The sequence below is a fragment of the Lagenorhynchus albirostris genome, chromosome 7, assembly GCF_949774975.1.
Source record: "Lagenorhynchus albirostris chromosome 7, mLagAlb1.1, whole genome shotgun sequence".
Taxonomy (NCBI): domain Eukaryota; kingdom Metazoa; phylum Chordata; class Mammalia; order Artiodactyla; family Delphinidae; genus Lagenorhynchus; species Lagenorhynchus albirostris.
In genome coordinates this window covers 21089114-21110123 of record NC_083101.1, presented here as the reverse complement: position 1 = coordinate 21110123, position 21010 = coordinate 21089114, and the positions used below count along the sequence as shown (strand labels likewise).

General features: G+C 43.6%; 1 protein-coding gene across 13 annotated transcripts in view; it reads left to right on the top strand.

Annotated features, from left to right (window-relative positions):
* SNX30 (sorting nexin family member 30) overlaps positions 1-21010 on the top strand; it is a 121515-nt gene that overhangs the window by 69104 nt on the left and 31401 nt on the right. For all 13 annotated transcript variants that reach the window (XM_060154593.1, XM_060154599.1, XM_060154592.1 and 10 more), the window contains 3 exons: positions 55-213; positions 4199-4394; positions 5778-5977. In XM_060154593.1, the coding sequence (XP_060010576.1) occupies positions 55-213; positions 4199-4394; positions 5778-5977 (555 nt within the window). The remainder of the gene's footprint in view (positions 1-54; positions 214-4198; positions 4395-5777; positions 5978-21010) is intronic.

Below are 21010 nucleotides of genomic sequence, written 5' to 3'. Positions count from 1 at the left end.
TTCTTTGCATTTTCTTATCAGTTACTCTGAATATTTTTGTTCATGTCATTGTAGCCACTTCCTGAGAAGTTTGTGGTAAAAGGTGTTGTGGATCGTTTTTCAGAAGAGTTTGTGGAGACCAGAAGAAAAGCTTTGGATAAATTCCTGAAAAGAATTACGGATCATCCTGTGCTTTCTTTCAATGAGCACTTTAATGTTTTCCTTACTGCTAAGGTAAGCAGAATTTTTCATGTTCCTCTCCCAGGTTAGCATTCTTTGGGCTCTTTCTTAAAAGCTGTTTTGATCTCTCACAAGCCACCCCCGTAGTGGGTGTCATAGAATTGCTCTGGGTTTGTTTTTTTTGGTTTTGTTTCTGGTGCTCATCGGCCCTGGCACGGTTTCCATGTTAGAATTTAGGAGAAATATCCCCCTGCAGCAGTCAAGGAAGTTAGAATAGTTTCACTTACCAAAAGCAGGGATAAGTGTTTCCCTACACACTTAACCGGCGATATTACTGGGTGAGGCCGTTCTGACCAACGGTGGGCATGAAAGGGAAAGAATGTTTATTGAGTGTTTGGTAAGGACATATGTCACAGGAACCCTGTGAGTATTTGCTTATAGCCTCATTTCACAGGCAAGGAAACTAAAGTTCAGGGCGTGTGTACTAGTTCAGCTGGCGTCACTAGGATGTGAAATAGGGTCCTTGTGGCTCCTGAGGCCACCGTTTGCACAGACTGCATGACCAAGAGTAGTTGAGCATTACTTGCATGACCAAGAGCAATTGAGCATTACGGCCAAGTTCCTAGCCAGTGGGCATTTCCCAGGCACTTGCCGGGGAAATAGTTGGGGCCTACACAGCGGCCAGACTCTATGTATTCAAACTCAAGCTGGCGCCCCCGACTTTTCTCTGAACTTCCCTGTTGGCAGAACTGCCCGGCAGCCTGAGGTGCTCGACTCTGATTGTCTGCAGATACGGGAGCTCGTGCCCAGGCTCTTGTGCCAGCTTCCCTCCAGCCCCGTCTGTTTATTTTCATGTATCCTATCCTCACATTCAGGCCATAGGTAATTCATTCCATGTTGGCAAGGGTATTAAGGCCCAGGTACTTTTCAGTTTTCTTTTGCAAAATGGCAAAATGGAGAAATATTTACAGACAGCATCAGTTGCCGTAAAGACGTTGGAGGGGATGCCATTCTCCGGACGTAAGAGCCACCTGGCAAAGTCCTCCAGGGTTGTGGGTTTTCTTTTTTACTTTTTCCTGGACCTCAGTTGGCACTTAGCCTCCTTGATGACATTCCTGTTCCTCTTCTTTTTTTCCTGGAAACCTTTCCCACACAGGTCAAACTTGTGTTCTTTTTAAAAATAAGTATTTCCTGGTGAACTGCTTCTCGGACGTAGTTCTTCCAGTGACTACACAAAGTAAAATCCACTCTCTTCCCCAAAAGTGCAGCTCACTGTTGCACCCAGATGAGTGGTTCGTTGTCCAGGCAGGCCCTCAAGTTTCGTCATTTTTATTGAGTAAAGAGACAAAGGAGGAGAAAGCTTGGACCCCCGGTCATTAGGAATTTGTGTAAAGAATAAGTAGGAAAGGTGGTTTTTTTCTTTTCTTTCTTTTTTTTTGGGTATATGTGGTGTTCATCTGTGGACCAAGCAATATGAACTGATTTTATTTTTAATTTGCTCAATTTTGTTACTGAAGTATAACATACATAGAGAAAAATACACAAATCACAGCTCAGTAAATGATCACAAAATGAACATACCTTTATAATCACTACCCAATCAAGACAGAAAATCCCCAGCACGCTGGAAGCCTCTCTCATCTCTGCTCCCAATCACTACCACCCCGCTCCTCCGCAGGGTAAACAGTATCCTGATTTCCATCATCAGAGATAACTGATTTTTTTTTTTAAGCCCTTCAAAGTCTTAATCAAAATCTAACTTGACGTGAGTGAGTACGGGGGAGTTGGCTTGTTTAAAAACAACAGCCTCCTGCCTTAGTTCAGTTTTATTTGCTGAAGCAAATGCACTAAATAACCTCATCTTTTCTTTTATTTCTTTTTAATTGTGGGAAAATACACATGACATAAAATGTACCATCTTGGGCTTCCCTGGTGGTGCAGTGGTTGAGAGTCCACCTGCCGATGCAGGGGATCCGGGTTCCTGCCCTGGTCCAGGAAGATCCCACATGCCGCGGAGTGGCTGGGCCCGTGAGCCATGGCCGCTGAGCCTGCGCGTCCGGAGCCTGTGCTCCGCTATGGGAGAGGCCACAACAGTGAGAGGTCCGCGTACCGCAAAAAAAAAAAAAAAAATTTACCATCTTAACCATTTTACAGTGTACAGTTGGGAAATGTTAAGTATATTCACCCTATCGTACATCTAATCTCCAGAACTTTTTCATCCTGCAAAACTGAAACTTTGTACCCACTAAACAATAACTCCCCATCTCACCCACCCCGTACCCCCATCTTTTAAAACGCTTTGAATAACTTGGTCCTGTCCTTAGATAGGCCACTGACATGCTCGGCCATAGTGAACGCAGAAGCTCTCCTCTTCCTTGTGATGACGTGATCTTACCACAAATTAGAAGGGTCCTTAAGAAGAAACCACTGATGCTGGGGGAGGTGGAGGATGTTAGTATCAGCTGTGTTCAAATCAGTGTTTTCATCGTTGGCAGAATGGGTGCAGCAGTCAGATAGGTACGACTAAATAACTGTACTCAACACGTTAATGAACTTGGTTAACTGGGGATTCTTTGTAAAGTGCTACTTGAAGTAGAGTTTATGCAGTCCAGTGAGTCCATTTGGATCGAACCCTGATCCAAAAAAACATTGTCTGTGGAACAATTCCTAGAACTCCAGGGCTTCAGTTACGGTCTTGTGAAAGCCTGGTGCCTACAGGGATGCTTTTATCTAGAGTGTATGAGGTTAGAAGGGGAGATAAGATCATTATTTTATTAAAAATGTTTTTCTTTGGCTGTGGCATGCAGGATCTTAGCTCCCCAACCAGGGATCGAACCCTCGCCCCCTGCAGTGGAATCGCAGCGTCCTAACCACTGGACCGCCAGGGACTTCCCTGAGATGGGATCTTTAGAACATTGTCTCAGGCAGGTGGCATAGAAAGGAAGGACAGAGATGGAGGAGGGAGCTTAGAAGAGGTTGCTCCCGTTTTTAAGATCGGTGAGCTTTGCATATATTTCACATGCTGACGGATTAGAAGTTGAAATTATAGACAGGAGAGAAGGGATGGTTGAGAGGTCAAGGGCCTTGGCTGGTGGGGGAAGTGTGGACAGGAGAGGGCAGAATCAAGAGCAGAAGTGAAGGCATTGGCTGCATGGAGGAGGAGGACGTGAAATCAGGAGGGATCTACATTTCAGGCACTTTTGGAGACCTGAGCCTGGGATGGTGTGTCACGTGGGAAGGGGCTGTCAGACAGCTGTGTTAACCTCTGCTCTATCCCTACATGAGGCGAGGTCACCAGAAAGCAGTGGCCTTGTGCCGTGTTCCCTTCTCTCCCTGTAGACCTGTCCCTCTAGGACTGGGAATTATCATTCTGTTAGTATCGAGGGTAGACATAAGGAACAGACACCTGCATCTTCTGTAAAACCACTTTTGAAGGCACCATTAAAGTAAGTGACACAGAACAACGGGAAGATACTGAAGATTCCCCTTAGAGTTTAATGATAGGAAGAAATTTATTTTACCTGGCAGACTAATACGCTTTTTAGGTTTCAGTTCAGTGGATTATGCAGCTGAACGTATTTCCCATTAATGCCTCAACCAAGAAATCCAGGGTAAAATGTTTTGTCATTTGCAGCATCTATCCTTGGCCTGGGTTTTGTAGCACCACCTTTCCTGTCACCGTCTCCTGCTTCCCACCCTCCACTTCCCTTATATGGCTTTGGTTAGGATATAAATAAATGAAGGGAATGAATCTCAGCTCTTGAATTTTGCTCCTAAAGACAATTTAGGATATTTTGTATGGGACAAAGGGACACTTTTTTAAAAACTTGTATTTAAACAGTTGTGTTGAAAGGAAGGTGTGCTGGGTGAGTGAACCTGATTGGAAAGGTAGGAGTCCAGCTCTGTATAAAGAGACCTGGGCGTAAAGGTGCAGGAGTATGAGCGTGGTGGCTGTGATGGCTGTGATGGCAAGGAGAGGAGTCCTGGCCATGTGAGCAGTCGAGCCCTTTGAGTTTGTTTGTTCATATGTCATCCTTAGGACCTGAATGCCCATAAGAAGCAAGGGATGGCGTTGCTGACTCGAGTGGGTGAGTCGGTCAAGCATGTCACTGGCGGCTACAAGCTGAGGAGTCGGCCTCTTGAGTTTGCAGCCATAGGCGAGTACTTAGACACATTTGCGCTCAAGCTGGGAACCATTGATCGAATAGCCCAGCGGATCATCAAGGAGGAAATAGGTGAGCTCTCTGTTGAGTTCTTGATCAGGCCCAGGGGCCACGTTTGCAGAAATGGCATTCATTGCGCCAAGCAAAATCAAAATGCAGAAATGCCGGAGCAGCAGAACCAGGCCACATTTTGCTTATAAAAGTAATAAATAAATACAAGAAGCGGGGGAGGTAGTTGTGACCAGAGTATAATTTTGCACCCCGTCCCTTGCCCTGCATTTCATCCTTGTGTTTGCTTTCCCCATAGCAAACAACCACTCTGAGCCTCTAGGCTTTTCCACTTTTCTCTCGCTCAACTTCCCTTCATCCATAGCAATGATCATTTAAAAAATAAAATTAAGTATCTTTTCTGGCAGAAAGATGGTTCAAAATGAGAGCAGTGTTTGCCAAAGTTACTATCCTAATGAGCCTTCAGGCTTGAAATTGACTCACCTGCCTACCCTTGCTTCATTTCAAACCCACTCTTCCTGACCCAGGGAGTCATGAGGCCTTTGTTCTTGCCACCACTTCCTCCCCACCCTTCTCATGGCCACTTGCTTTTTCGTGTCCCAGAATGTTGGGGCCCTTTGTTTTCTTACACGTATGTAGGCCAAATAGACCTGAACAGTGTTAATGACCATGCTGGCATGTGATGTGAAACACATAGAGAAGGATTCTCCGGTAGTTGCCATCCATTGGTTACTAAAAAATGGCAACAACATTTTGTTGTAATGGCAAGAATCCTGGTGACAAATGATAGGCCAGGTTTTTTTGTGGGGGAAATCAAACAACATTTTTCCTTGTTCCCTGTGCTTTGATCCTCCTTTACCTGCTGCTGGTATCCTGTAGGGCCTGCAGGTTTTGGAAATGGCTTTAGGTACCATCTACACCTAAAGATCATGTGGGGTAAATTCTGATGGGACCAAGGTGTTGGGGTGACCCCTGAATGAGAGAGTTGAGTCTGCTTAGGTAAGACCACATTTCTTGTATCAACTGTTTCCTAAAATTCCATTATTTTTCCATTGTGACTGATTTTTTTTTTAATTTTTAAAAACACCCCCCTAAACCTATATGAAACTCTACCTCCATTGCCTGTTAAAATGTGGCTTCACTGTAGGGGTAGGTGAGTAGGTTTCTAGGAAGATATTTGGTGGATGTAGCTCCCACCACTTTCCCCCAAAGGCATTGTGGTCCCCATTATCCAGAGGCATGACATTCCTATTATGGAGTAGAGTTGATTGATGTTATAGTGTTAGCTGTAATATCAGCTTTTGGAGATTAAAAAAATTGGTTATAAACAGTGTTGTGTTTAAAGGAAAGCATACTCAGAGAGCTCTTGGCTGCATTGGTTATTGAGTCAGTAATACCAGTGATTGCTACCCAGCCGATCTTAATTGGTTTCTCTTCCCCCTTTAGAGTACCTTGTAGAGCTGAGAGAATATGGGCCTGTGTACTCCACATGGAGTGCGTTAGAGGGGGAGCTGGCTGAGCCCCTGGAGGGTGTGTCAGCCTGCATCGGCAACTGCTCTACAGCCTTGGAAGAGCTGACAGAGGACATGACAGAAGACTTTCTACCTGTGCTCAGGGAATATATTTTATACTCTGACTGCATGAAGGTAAGCTGACTCACTTCTTGTGCACTTAGGTACTATCTTTGTTGTAGTCATTAATCAAAAAGTAATTGAATCCGCGATGAAGAGTGGCCCCCGCTCGCCACAGCTGGAGAAAGCCCATGCACAGAGACGAGGACCCAACACAGCCATAAATAAATAAAAATAAAATTAAAAAAAAAAAGTAATTGATTATTGCCTATTTGCATGTGGTACAGATTTCCTTCTTCCTGGGTGGGCAGGATCAGACGTGGACTGACCTCATGGACATGTAAAAAGAACACATGGTGAACCAAGTGTGTGAATTAAATGAAAGAAAAAAAGTTTGGAAGAGATTCTTATTAGTGTTCTCTGAGAGTTTGAGAATAGCATCTGCTGATTAAGAACAGTATGTTGTGGAAAAAGAGCAATTGGATAATTAGAGCTCTTGGAGGTTAAAATACGATTGCTGAAATAAAATTGAAAAGTAAAGTTGGAAGATGAGGCTGAGGAAATCTTGGAAAGTAAAACAAATTTTAAAAGTAGTTGGAGGGCTTCCCTGGTGGCGCAGTGGTTGGGAGTCCACCTGCCGATGCGGGGGATGTGGGTTCATGCCCCGGTCTCGGAGGATTCCTCATGCCGCAGGGCGGCTGGGCCCGTGAGCCATGGCCGCTGGGCCTGCGCGTCCGGAGCCTGTGCTCCGCAGCGGGAGAGGCCACAACAGTGAGAGGCCTGCGTACTGCAAAAAAAAAAAAAAAAAAAGTAGTTGGAGAGAGGGCAGACAGCAGAAGCAAGAAGAACTACAGTCCTGTAGCCTGTGGAATGAAAACCACATTCACAGAAAGATAGATAAAATGAAAAGGCAGAGGACTATGTACCAGATGAAGGAACAAGATAAAACCCCAAAACAACAAATGAAGTGGAGATAGGCAACCTTCCAGAAAAAGAATTTAGAATAACAAGAGAGAAGATGATCCAGGACCTCAGAAACAGAATGGAGGGAAAGATGGAGAAGATGCTAGAAATGTTTAACAAAGACCTAGAAGAATTAAAGAACAAACAAACAGATATGAACAATAGAATAACTGAAATGAAAAACACACTAGAAGGGATCAATAGCAGAGTAACTGAGGCAGAAGAACAGATAAGTGACCTGGAAGACAGAATGGTGGAGTTCACTGCCATGGAACAGAATAAAGAAAAAAGAATGAAAAGAAACGAAGACAGCCTAAGAGACCTCTGGGACAACATTAAATGCACCACATTCGCATTATAGGGCTCCCAGAAGAAGAGAGAGAGAAAGGACCCGAGAAAATATTTGAAGAGATGACAGTCGAAAACTTCCCTAACATGGGAAAGAAAATAGCCACCCAAGTCCAGAAACGCAGAGAGTCCCTGGCAGGATAAACCCAGAGAGAAACATGCCAAGACACATAGTAATCAAATGGACAAAAATTAAAGACAAAGAAAAATTATTAAAAGCAACTAGGGAAAAACAACAAATATCGTACAAGGGAACTCCCATAACGTTAAAAGCTGATTTCTCAGCAGAAACTCTACAAGCCAGAAGGGAGTGGCACAATATATTTAGAGTGATGAAAGGGAAGAACCTACAACCAAGAATACTCTACCTGGCAAGGATCTCATTCAGATTTGACAGAGAAATCAAAGGCTTTATAGGCAAGCAAAAGCTAAGAGAATTCAGCACCACCAAACTGTCTCTACAACAGATGTTAAAGGAACTTCTCTAAGTGGGAAACACAAGAGAAGAAAAGGACCTACGAAAACAAACCCAAAACAATTTAGAAAATTGTAATAGTGGGCTTCCCTGGTGGCGCAGTGGTTGAGAGTCCGCCTGCCGATGCAGGGGACACGGGTTCGTGCCCCGGTCCGGGAGGATCCCACATGCCGCGGAGCGGCTGGGCCCGTGAGCCATGGCCGCTGAGCCTGCGCGTCCGGAGCCTGTGCTCCGCAACAGGAGAAGCCACAACAGTGAGAGGCCCGCGTACCGCAAAAAAAAAAAAAAAAAAATTGTAATAGGAACATACATGTCAATAATTACCTTAAACATGGATGGATTAAATGCTCCAACCAAAAGACACAGGCTTGCTGAATGGATACAAAAACAAGACCCACATATATGCTGTCTACAAGAGGCCCACTTCAGACCTAGGGACACATGCAGACTGAAAGTGAGATGGAAAAAGATATTCCATGCAAATGGAAGTCAAAAGAAAGCTGAAGTAGCAGTACTCATATCAGATAAAATAGACTTTAAAATAATGTTACAAGAGACAAGGAAGGACACTACATAATGATCAAGGGATCAATCCAAGAAGAAGATATAACAATTATAAATATATATGCACCAACATGGGAGCACCTCAATACATAATGCAACTGCTAACAGCTCTAAAAGAGGAAATTGACAGTAACACAATAATAGTGGGGGGGCGTCCCTGGTGGCGCAGCGGTTGAGAGTCCGCCTGCCGATGCAGGGGACACGGGTTCGTGCCCCAGTCCAGGAAGATCCCACATGCCGCGGAGCGGCTGGGCCCGTGAGCCATGGCCGCTGAGCCTGCGCATCTGGAGCCTCCGGGAGAGGCCACAACAGTGAGAGGCCCGCGTACCGCAAAAAGAAATAATAATAATAATAGTGGGGGATTTTAACACCTCACTTACACCAATGTACAGATCATCCAGACAGAAAATTAATAAGGAAGCACAAGCTTTAAATGACACAACAGCCCAGATAGATTTAATTGATATTTATAGGACATTCCATCCGAAAACAGCAGATTACACTTTCTTCTCAAGTGCACACAGAACATTCACCAGGATAGATCACATCTTGGGTCACAAATCAAAACTCAGTAAATTTAAGAAAACTGAAATCATATCAAGCATCTTTTCTGACCACAGCGCTGTGAAATCAGAAATAAATTACAGGGAGAAAAATGTAAAAAACACAAACACATGGAGGATAAACAATACGTTAGTAAATAACCAAGAGATCACTGAAGAAATCAAAGAGGAAATCAAAAAATACCTAGAGACAAATGACAATGAAAACACAACGATCCAAAACCTATGGGATGCAGCAAAAGCAGTTCTAAGAGGGAAGTTTATAGCAATACAGTCGTACCTCAAAAAGCAAGAAAAATCTCAAACAATCTAACCTTACACCTAAAGAAGCTAGAGGAAGAAGAGCAAACAAAACCCAAAGTTAGTAGAAGGAAAGAAATCATAAAGATCACAGCAGAAATAAATGAAATAGAAACAAAGAAAACAATACCAAAGATCAATAAAATTAACAGCTGGTTCTTTGAGAAGATAAACAAAATTGATAAACCTTTAGCCAGACTCTTCAAGGAAAAGAGGGAGAGGATTCAGATCAATAAAATTAGAAATGAAAAAGGAGAAGTTACAACAAACACTGCAGAAATACAAAGCATCCTAAGAGACTACTACAGACAACTCTATGCCAATAAAATGGACAGCCTGGAAGAAATGGATACATTCTTAGAAAAGTATAACCTTCCAAGACTGAACCAGGAAGAAATAGAAAATATGAACAGACCAATCACAAGCAATGAAGTTGAAACTGTGATTAAAAATCTTCCAGCAAACAAAAGTCCAGGACCAGATGGCTTCACAAGTGAATTCTATCAAAGATTTAGAGAGAGCTAACACCCGTCCTTCTCAAACTCTTCCAAAAAATTGCAGAGGAAGGAACACTCCCAAACTCATTCTATGAGGCCACCATCACCCTGATACCAAAATCAGACAAAGATACTGCAAAAGAAAATTACAGACTAATATCACTGATGAATATAGATGCAAAAATCCTCGACAAAATACTAGCAAACAGAATCCAACAACACATTAAAAGGATCGTGCACCATGATCAAGTGGGATTTATCCCAGGGATGCAAGGATTCTTCAATATACGCAAGTCAATCAATGTGATACACCATATTAACAAATTGAAGAATAAAAACCATATGATCATCTCAGTAGATGCAGAAAAAGCTTTTGACAAAATTCAGTACCCATTTATGACAAAACCTATCCAGAGGCTGGGCATAGAGGGAACCTACCTCAACGTAATAAAGGCCATATGTGACAAACCCGCAGTAAACATCATTCTCAAGGGTGAAAACTGAAAGCATTTCCTCTAAGATCAGGAACAAGACAAGGATGTCCACCCTCTCCACTTTTATTCAACATAGGTTTGGAAGTCCTAGCCACAGCAATCAGAGAAGGAAAAGAAATAAAAGGAATCCAAATTAGAAAAGAAGAAGTAAAGCTGTCACTGTTTGCAGATGACATGGTTTTATACATAGATAATTCTAAAGATGCCACCAGAAAACTACTAGAGCTAATCAATGAATTTGGTAAAGTTGCAGGACACAAAATTAATGCACAGAAATCTCTTGCATTCCTATACACTAACAACAGAAGATCAGAAAGAGAAATTAAGTAAACAATCCCATTCACCATTGTACCAAAAAGAATAAAATACCTAGGAATAAACCTACCTAAGGAGGTAAAAGACCTGTACTCAGAAAACTGTAAGACACTGATGAAAGAAATCAAAGATGACACAAATAGATAGAGAGATACACCATGTTCTTGGAAGAATCAATATCGTGAAAATGACTATACTATCCAAAGCAATCTACAGATTCAGTGCCATCCCAATCAAATTACCAATGGCATTTTTTACAGAACTAGAACAAAAGATCTTAAAATTTGTATGGAGACACAAAAGACCCCAATTAGCCAATCCTGAGGGAAAAAAATGGAGCTGGAGGAATCAGACTCCCTGACTTCAGACTATACTACAAAGCTATAGTAATCAAGACAGTATGGTACTAGCACAGGAACAGGATAGAAAGCCCAGAGATAAACCCACGCAGCTGTGGTCACCTAATCTATGGCAAAGGAGGCAAGGATGTAAAATAGAGAAAAGATAGCCTCTTCGATAAGCGGTGCTGGGAAAACTGGTCAGCTATATGTAAAAGAATGAAATTAGAACACTCCCTAATACCATACACAAAAGTAAACACAAAATGGATTAAAGTCTTACCTAAATGTAAGACTGGACATTATAAAACTCTTAGAGGAAAACATAGGAAGAACACTCTTTGACATAAATCACAGCAAGGTCTTTTTTGACCCACCTCCTAGAGTAATGGAAATAAAAACAAAAATAAACAAATGGGACCTAATGAAGCTTAAACGGTTTTGCCCAGTAAAGGAAACTATAAACAAGATGAAAAGACAACCCTCAGAGTGGGAGAAAATATTTGCAAATGAATCAACGGACAAAGGATTAATCTCCAAAATATGTAAACAGCTCATGCTGCTCAGTATCAAAAAAAACAATGCAGTTCAAAAATGGAGAGAAGACCTAAATAGACATTTCTCCAAAGAAGACATACAGATGGCCAAGAGGCACGTGAAAAGCTGCTCAACACCACTAATTATTAGAGAAATGCAAATCAAAACCACAGTGAGGTGTCACCTCACACTGGTTAGAATGGGCATCATCAGAAAACATACAAACAGTGAATGCTGGAGAGGGTGTGGAGAAAAGGGAACCTTCTTGCACTGTTGGTGGGAATGTAAATTGATACAGCCACTATGGAGAACAGTATGGAGGTTCCTTAAAAAACTAAAAGTAGAATTACCATATGACCCAGCAATCCCACTGCTGGGCATACACCCAGAGAAAAACCATAATTCAAAAAGACACATGCATCCCAGTGTTAACTGCAGCACTATTTACAATAGCTAGGTCATGGAAGCACCCTTAATGCCCGTCGACAGACGAATGGATAAAGAAGATGTGGTACATATATACAATGGAATATTACTCAGCCATTGGGTCATTTGTAGAGATGTGGATGGACCTAGAGACTGTCATACAGAGTGAAGTAAGTCAGAAAGAGAAAAACAAATACTGTATATTAATGCATATATGTGGAATCTAGAAAAATAGTACAGGTGAACCAGTTTGCAAGGCAGAGGTAGAGACACAGATGTAGAGAACAAACATATGGGCAACCAGGTTTCCCTGGTGGTGCACTGGTTAAGAATCCGCCTGCCAATGCAGGGGACATGAGTTCGAGCCCTGGTCTGGGAAGATTCCACATGCTGTGGAGCAGCTAAGCCCGTGCACCACAGCTACTGAACCTGTGCTCTGGAGCCCGTGAGCCACAACTACTGAGCCCGTGTGCTACAACTACTGAAGCCCACGCGCCTAGAGCCTGTGCTCCACAACAAGAGAAGCCACTGCAATGAGAAGCCCACGCACTGCAACGAAGAGTAGCCCCTGCTTGCTGCAACTAGAGAAAGCACATGTGTAGCAACGAAGACCCAAAGCAGCCAGAAATAAAAAAATTAAATAAATTTATATTAAAAAAAATTGTATGGACACCATGGGGGGAAGCGGGGGTGGGTGGTGGTGGTGGTGTGATGAACTGGGAGATCAGGATTGACATATATACATTACTATGTATAAAATAAATAACTAATAAGAACCTACTGTATAAAAAATAAAAGTAGTTGGAAAGTAGAACAAAAGTGCAAAAATACTGAAAATGTGAAAGAATGATAAGAGACATGGAGGGTTAATCTCAGAAGTTCAGCATCCAACTGATAGGAGCTCCTGATTGAGAGAACAGAGAAAACTGAGGGAAGGAAATTATGAAAGAAAGAATACAAGAAAATCTCCCTAAGCTGAAGGCCGTGACAGGTTAACTACCCAGCAAAAGGAATGGACAGAGAACCAATGCAAAGCATATCATTGTAAAATTTTAGAACAAAAGTGGTAAGGATCAAATGCTTTAATGTCCACATTAGAAACTGCCCCAGTCTGCACTTAGACTGGTTGGAGAGCATAGCTTCTGGGGACTACTACGATTGTAGACAAGGTTCATCTTGTCTAACTTGCTCATTTTATAGATGAAGAAGCAGAGCCCCATGGGTAGATCTTTTCTCTGTTCCATGGCCCCAATTCTAAGGAGCAGCCACCTTATATTTGTGTCTTTACTGTTGGCGAGAGAAACTGGATCAGCTCCTGCTTTTCAAAGCTGAGGCTCAAATTATCTCTCTCGAAGTATAATTGTGGCTGGGTACATTCTGTTCCCTTTGGAGGCAGAGAGAAAGCACCGAAAAAGGAGGGTCGTTATCAGGCCATGTGGAACAGATGAATAATGTTCAGGGAACAATGAGGACAGCTTGTACTGGAAAGATGGTTGAAGATGTGTATTCCAAAGTTGCTATGGAGTGAACAGTGCTTGAGAGAGAGGGGTGCCAAAGTTACCCTCAGGCTCAAGACTCAAGCACACTGTAGACATCTGCAGGTGAGCCCTTCCGTGGGCTCACATCCTATACACAATGTGTGTGTAAAATGTAATTATGATAGGAACGGGCTGAAAGAGAACACGTTAGAGGCTTTAGCAAAGTTCTGGCAGTGCCTTTTGAGTACTGGCATCACTATGACCAGGCCAAGAGTTGGAGAATTTTTATTTAAGAAGATTAGGGCAGAGCCCTATACTTCATATCCCACACTGCCTCATTCATAGCAGGTAGTTGGCAGATACTGAAGTTGGCAGTGTGGTGCAATTGGAACATTTACAGATACATAACTATTGTATGTCATGTATCTTTTTTTTAACTTTTTATTTTATATTGGAGTATAGTTGATTAACAGTGTTGTGATAGTTTCAGGTGTACAGCAAAGTGATTCAGTTATACATATACCTGTATCTCTTCTTTTTCAAAGCATAGGGAACTCTGCTCATTGTTATGTACCTTGTTATTTTTAAGAGAGTTTTATCTGCAAGTCAAAGAGCATGCTTATCTCAGAGGTCTTGGTGATGACTAGTGAGGTGAGAGTCAGAAGAGTGGGTGATAAGGTAAAGGCCAGTGTGAGTGGGGCCAGTTGAGCAAGGGAGCAGGTGGCAGGTGGGGAGGTCAAAGAGATAAGTAAAGGCCGGGACATACGGTAATATCTTAAAGGCCATGGTTGGTAAGAGTCTGGATTTTGTACTTAGGAATAAAAGAGAAGCCAGTTAGTTTCCTGCAGGGAAATGACAGGATATGGTTTTTACTTTAAGAAGACAGCTAGTGCTGCAGTATGGAGAATGGGTTGTTGGGTGGGGGATGGGGAGAGGAGGTCCGGAGACCATTAGGAGACTGTTGCAGGGGGCCAGGTGGCAGATAGCTGAGGTGGTGGAGCTTGGAGAAGTGGGTGGATTTGGGGTATATTTTGTATGAAGGGACAACTAGACTTGCTGCTGTATTAATGTGAAGTGAGAAATGGAGGAATTGAGGATGACTCCTGGGTTTTTGGCTTCAGCAGCTGTGTTGATAGTGGTCCTGTTTAGTGAGATGAGGAAGTTTGGGGTGGAACAGATTGGGCAGTTGGGAATCAGGTTGTTTTGTCCATATTCAGTTAAGAAAATGCCTGTTAGTCATTAAAGTAGTGATGTCATGGCAGCTGGTTATGAGTTTAGAGTGGGAATAGAAATTTGGGAGTCATTTCTTTATAGATGGCGTTTAAATCTACGAGAGTCGGGGAGATTATCTGGTGAGATGAGCTCGAGGTAAATAGTCCAGGCCTGCTTCCTGAGGCACTGGCAATATTTAGTGGTGTAGCACCTAATTAGGCAATATTGGCAATATTTAGTGGCAATATTTAGTGGTGTATATTGGCAATATTTAGTGGTGTAGCACCTAATTAGGGGGTGGAACAAGTAGGAAAGTAGCCTGAGAAGGAATGGTCAGTGTGGTAGGAGAAAAAGAGTAGAGGATGACCTTAGGGAAACCAAGAGAAGTGTTTTTAGAAAGAGCATGATAAATGGTGGCCATCGGATTTAATAATATGGAAGTCATTGCTGATCGTGATTAGAGGTGTAAGATGTGGATGCAGAAGTTTGGGTTTGAGGACAGTTTGAGTTGGAGATAAATACTTTGAGCAATGTTCCAGGATTGCTGTTTTCAAATGCTGGTTATTTAATTGCCGGGTGGTTTCTTCAGCCTGCCCACCTTTTTCTCCTCAGAGGCCACAAGGCGGAGCTAATGAGTCAAATGACTAGTCAGTGCTTTAGGTTGCCCACTTCTGGTGCCTTTCAAAAACCAAAAAGATTTTCTGGAAGATTGATTTCGGGGAGAAAAGTCCTCCTTCCTAAACAAAAGTGATTATGGACTGAGGGCCTGATTTCTTGAAAATGTGAAGAATCCGGATGTAGAAATGTACATGATGATCTCAAATGTTTTTAAAAATTAGAAAAGTATAAAAATTAAAACTCTGAGATTCTGAGTTAGGGCAGACTGGATACATATTGAAACTTCCTCTTTTTCATGAAACCAAAATGACACTAGAATGATTTTTTTTGAAAGATATGCTTCCGCAAAGACAAAGAGCAGCAGGAAGGGAAACAATCGCAGTACAGTGAGGAACTAAAAGCAAATTGAGAGGTGACAGGGACTCAGGTGACTCAAAGCCGCCCAAGCTGACGGTGGGGAAAGACTAAGAAGCCACCTGGTTTACACCGGGGACTCCTTCAAAATGGTCAAGAATTGGCAGCACCAAGTACCTCGGGACTGAGGGAAAGATGGAGTGAAAGAGAAGGATTAGTCAGGGGTCTGTTTCAGAAGCAGTTAGAGCTTCCGATTCTGTCCTCCCTCCTCACACAGGGGCCACTATCGCTTTGCCACTTGGGCAGAGCTGGAGGGTGATAAAAAAAAAAAATTGAGGGTCTCTGGACCGAGAGCCGCCAGGCAAAGTTAAAGGTGGCGGCTAAGATCCTAAAATCTAAAGCAAAAGGTTACTGAGATTTGAGATTCTTAGTCGTCTTCCTCTGCTTGGCTCTCAGCCTTATACCTTCCCTGCAAGCATTAAAAGAGCCTTTTGGAAAAATCTAAACAGGTTTTGGGAGAAGAGACTAGAATATACTGATATTGAGAGGGATAGGGGAATCTTCAATGAAATGACCCAGCAGAGTCCCTGTAGAGAACTGTCAGCAAGACCTCGAAGTCACAGAGCTTTCAGCCAGTTTTTTAGTGTCTCCCTCTTAGGTGAGTGTGCAGATAAGGGTCGCCAGATATTTAAGGGAAGGTTCTAATATGAGTATCAAGTAAATACAGAGAAGGAAAAACATAAAGCATCATTGAGGGAGAAGAAAACTTCCAGGAAAAAAAAAAATCAGTATCTTCAGAAAGAGAAGAGATGTCACAGCCATAAAACAAGCATTTTTTAAAATCCAGAGAATAAACAAAGAGCTCATGGAAATGAAGATCATGATAGAAATGAAAAAACAAAATCAATAGAGAAGAGTTAGCAGAAAAAGTTAAGGAAATCACTTTAAAGTGAAACAGAAAGACAGATGGAGGATTGGAGAGAAAAAGAATATAAAAGTGAGAGGGCCAGACCAAAATATTTCAGGTGTCCAACATTTGAAAAACAGACGTGCCAGGAAGAGACACAGAGAAGTGGGGACCATCAAAGGAGTCATTCAAGAGAAAAGACTAGAAGTAAAGACAAAACGTGTTACTGGTTGTGCCTGAAAGATGAGATTGTGGGTGCTTTTTCCCCCCTCCTCTACCTTTTTCTTTATTTTCCAGATTTTCTGTAACAAGTATTTTTTAAAACTAAGGCAAAATGTGTGGTTTTAGTATTACCAACATTGCCCTAGAAAATTTAACTCACAGGTTGTCTGTCATCAAAGAATGAATACGTAAAAAGAGCATGTTGAATGGGGCAACCTAAGTTCAGTCATTTAATCAGAAATTATGTCATCAGGACCAAGTTCAGACTAATTTTCCTCCCCATAGGAAAATGCTCTCCTAGAGGGGCACGCAAAGACAGGCCATAGGGCTATGTCGGGTGTCAGATTTCTTTTTAAATTATTATAAATTTTAAAAATTGAAGTATATCTGACATATAATATTAGTTTCATGTGTACAACATAATGATTCCACATTTGTATACATTGCAAAACAATCACCAAAATAACTTTATTTACCCTGTGACCTTACAGAGTTAGTACAGTGTTATTGACTATTCTCCATGCTATACAGTACATCCCCATGACTTATTTTATTTATTTTTATTTTTTAAATTTTATTTATTTTTGGCTGCATTGGGTCTTCGTTGCTGCGCATGGGCTTTCTCTAGTTGTGGCGAGCGGGGGCTACTCTTCGTTGCGGTGCGCGGGCTTCTCATTGCGGTGGCTTCTCTTGTTGCGGAGCATGGGCTCTAGTTGTGCGGGCTTCAGTAGTTGCAGCATGCGGGCTCAGTAGTTGTGGCACACAGGCCTTAGAGCGCGCAGGCTTCAGTAGTTGTGGCTCGCGGTCTCTAGAGCACAGGCTCAGTAGTTGTGGCGCACGGGCTTAGTGGCTCCGCAGCATGTGGTATTTTCCCAGACCAGGTAGGTATTGAACCCGTGTCACCTGCATTGGCAGGCAGATTCTTAACCGCTGTGCCACCAGGGAAGTCCACTTACTTATTTTATACCTGGAAGTTTGTACCTCTTGATACCCTTCACCCATTTTGTAATCCTCCTAACCCTTCTTCCCTCTGGCAACCACCGATCTTTTCTCTGTATCTGTGAGTCTGGGTTTTGTTTGGTTTTGGCTGTTTGATTTTTATTCTCATTTGAGCTTCTTTATTACGGAACCCTCATTATTCTACACAAATTCCTCCTGGGTCTTTTGGGCTGTCAGCCCTTGGCGCACCAGAATACAAGCCATTCTGTACTGTCAACCCTGCATCCTAATGTCCCTCTTACAGAAAGACTTGAAGCTTAAAAACCTTCCGGACCTGTGGACCATTTGCATTGGGGCTGTTTTTGGCTGCTCTCTCCTCCTCCTCCACGTTTGTGAGCCAACAGCCTCCTCGGGGAGACATGAGCATGAGCTCTGGGGGTGGAGACTTTCCTGTTTCCTGGATGTTGGACTTTCCTATTGATACTGACCATTGTGGCACGTTCTTGGAGAAAATTCAGTGCAGATGTTGAGAGCCAAAACACAGAATGTATCTGTGATTGAACTTCCAGACACTTTTGTTTAATGGCTGTTGTTAGTTTGTAAAGTAAACATTTTGGATGACAGGTGTTATGTTTCCATTGCTTAACTTTTTTATCATGGAAAAATTCAAACATATCCAAAAGTAGGGTGGAAGTATAACCGTCCCCCACGTACCCATCAGCCGGCTGCAACAGTCGCCCACTCACGGTCCATCTTGTTCTAGCTCTCCTCCCCCTGCTCCCAGCCCCCGCCCCCTGGGTTATTTTAAAGCAAATCCCAGGCATCACATCACTTCATACAAAAATACATATCTCTGAAATGCAAGCATTCTTTTAAAAAAGAAAAAGGACCACATTATTATCACACCTAAACAGATTTTTTTCCCCTTAATATTTCCTCAAATATGCAGTTAGTGTTCGATTTCCCCAGTTGTCTCAGACACTGTTTTTATAGTTTTTTCCCAAATTGGGATATAAATAAAATCCATACATTGCTTGATATATTTTTTTAATATTTTAGAAATCCCTCCCCCTCTGTTTTTCCTTGCAATTTATTTATTAAAGAAACAAGTCATTTTTTTTCCTCTGCATTTGAAAAGAAGGGTAGTGAAGTTGCAGATTACTAGGATCATTTTGAAATTGTGATGAAATGCTCTACATTAAAAAATATATATAGCATTTGAGAGAAATGTATTCCGTGTCTCTAATTAAAAGTCACCTCTCGGGCTTCCCTGGTGGCGCAGTGGTTGAGCATCCACCTGCCAATGCAGGGGACACGGGTTCGAGCCCTGGTCCGGGAAGATCCCACGTGCCGCGGAGCAGCTGGGCCTGTGCGCCACAACTGCTGAGCCTGTGCTCTAGAGCCCGTCTGCCACAACTAATGAAGCCCTCGGGCATAGAGCCCGTGCTCCGCAGCGGGAGAGGCCACCGCAATGAGAAGCCGGCGCTCCACAACGAGGAGTAGCCCCCGCTCCCTGCAGCTGGGGAAAGTAACGAAGACCCAACTCAGCCAAAAATAAATAAAAGAAAATAAATTTATTTTAAAAAAAAAAGTCACCCCTCATTGAGGTCCTCCCTGGCCACCCAGTGTACAATTCGTCATCTCCCAAACCCTCAGTGCTTTACATCCTCCTTTCCTATTTTATCTTTCTTCCTGGACACCAGCACTGCCTTACACGCGCTATATTGTTACATTTTACTTGTGTGTTATCTGCCTCCCCTCTAGAATGTAAGCTCCAGGTGGGCAGGGGTTTTGTGTGTTTTGCTCTCTGCTGTATCCCCAGCACTTGGGTAAGTGAATGAAGGAATGTTAAGGCAAGGCAGAAACAGGGTGAGGATGGCTGTGGAGGGCGGGGCAGGGGCACGCAGATCTCCACGCCCCTCCTCTTGTTGATTTCTGGTATCCACTGGAATCAGAGACCCCTATAGATCTCTGTGAGAAGCTCAGATGACAAATGTCTTTTGCTTGTCACTCAGTGATAGAAGAGCCTCTCTGCAGATGCTGACACAGTATCTTGGCTCTTTCACTCCATCGTAGGCTCAGGCCCCCTCAACCAGAGGCTAGTGTGGCCAGGTTAATCTGCAGAATCTGTGCTGTTTCGGCTGCGAGGCCAGTCCCTGCAGACCATCGACCGTGGTGTTCAAAGGTGCTCCCAGCGAGGATGGTAGTCTTCCACAGTTTATCTTGATTCAGAACAGGTTTCCCAGCCTTTAGCCTTTAGCCTGGTTGGATTGCAGGCAGGCTGAGAAGCCGCGCTCTGCCCTGGAACGCAGCAGGAGAAGCCCGGGTGAGTCACCACCGTGCTCTTAGCCAGCAGTGTGGCCTCAACCAGGTCCCTCCACGGTGCCGTAGTGTTCTTGCCTGTAGAATGGCGGTGGCATCCTTTCACTGCCGCAGGGTCGTTGTGAGCTTTTGTTGTTGGGAGTTATTTCCGCTGTCCACTGAGGCAGGGATGTTAGCCCAAATCCTCCAGTCAGGCTTCATGAGAAGGCAGTGTCTGGTTGCTCCAGGCGAGGCTGGGATTGCAGTGGCTGAGGAGACAGAGCCCTTACCTCTCCTCTGGGCCAAGGAAGGCACGGTCCCAGTAGTGGGAGGGGGCGTGTGTGGCTGAATCTTGGGGCCCCCTTGCCTGCTTTGGGGGTAGGGAGAGGAGATGCATTTAGCTGAGTGGAGCTGACAGGGCTCCTCTCACCATCCCTCCCTGCCTGGGGGCCTGGGCAACCTCTACAGAGAGACTTGGAGCAGAACTGGGGACAGGAGGCCCCAGGAACTTCTCTGCAGATGCTGACAAGTATCTTGGCCCTTTCACTCCATCGTAGGCTCAGGCCCCCTCAACCACAGGCTAGTGTGGCCAGGTTTATCGGCAGAATCTGCTGTTTTGGGTGGGAGGCTAGTCCCTGCAGACATTTACCATCTGAGCTTCTCACAGAGATCTGTAGGGGTCTCTGATTCTAGTGGACACCAGAAATCAACAAGGGGAGGGGCGTGGAGATACTTGCGTTCCCCTCTGCGTGCCCCTGCCCCGCCCTCCACAGCCGTCCTCACCCTGTTTCTGCCCTGCCTTAACATTCCTTCGTTCACTTACCCAAGTGCTGGGGATACAGCAGAGAGCACAACACACACAGCTGTGCTGTGTCCCAAGGTATTGTTTTAAGAGCATTTCTAGCTTTGGTTGTGAGGTTCTTGCCACACTGACAGGGGTGTGTCACTGGAACAACTCACCCTAGTTCCTGGAACCCTGTTCCTAGCCTGGATGTGCGCTTTTCCCAGTAAGATGTGAGGCGTCCTGTGAAGGGAGTCCCTGGCATGGGTTCTAGGTGCCCCTGCCCCTGGCCCCGAGGGAACCATATTTGTGTCTCCATGGAGAGCAGCTAGTGCTGATACCAGACCAGTAGATTAAGAATGCTTTCGGCTCTGTGAAATCCAGAAAGGACCCCTGTTTTTTTGTTCTGTTTTTTACTTTATTGATTTGTTCTGTTCAGTATGGCAGCCCCTTGCCATGGGTGGCTATTTCAGTTA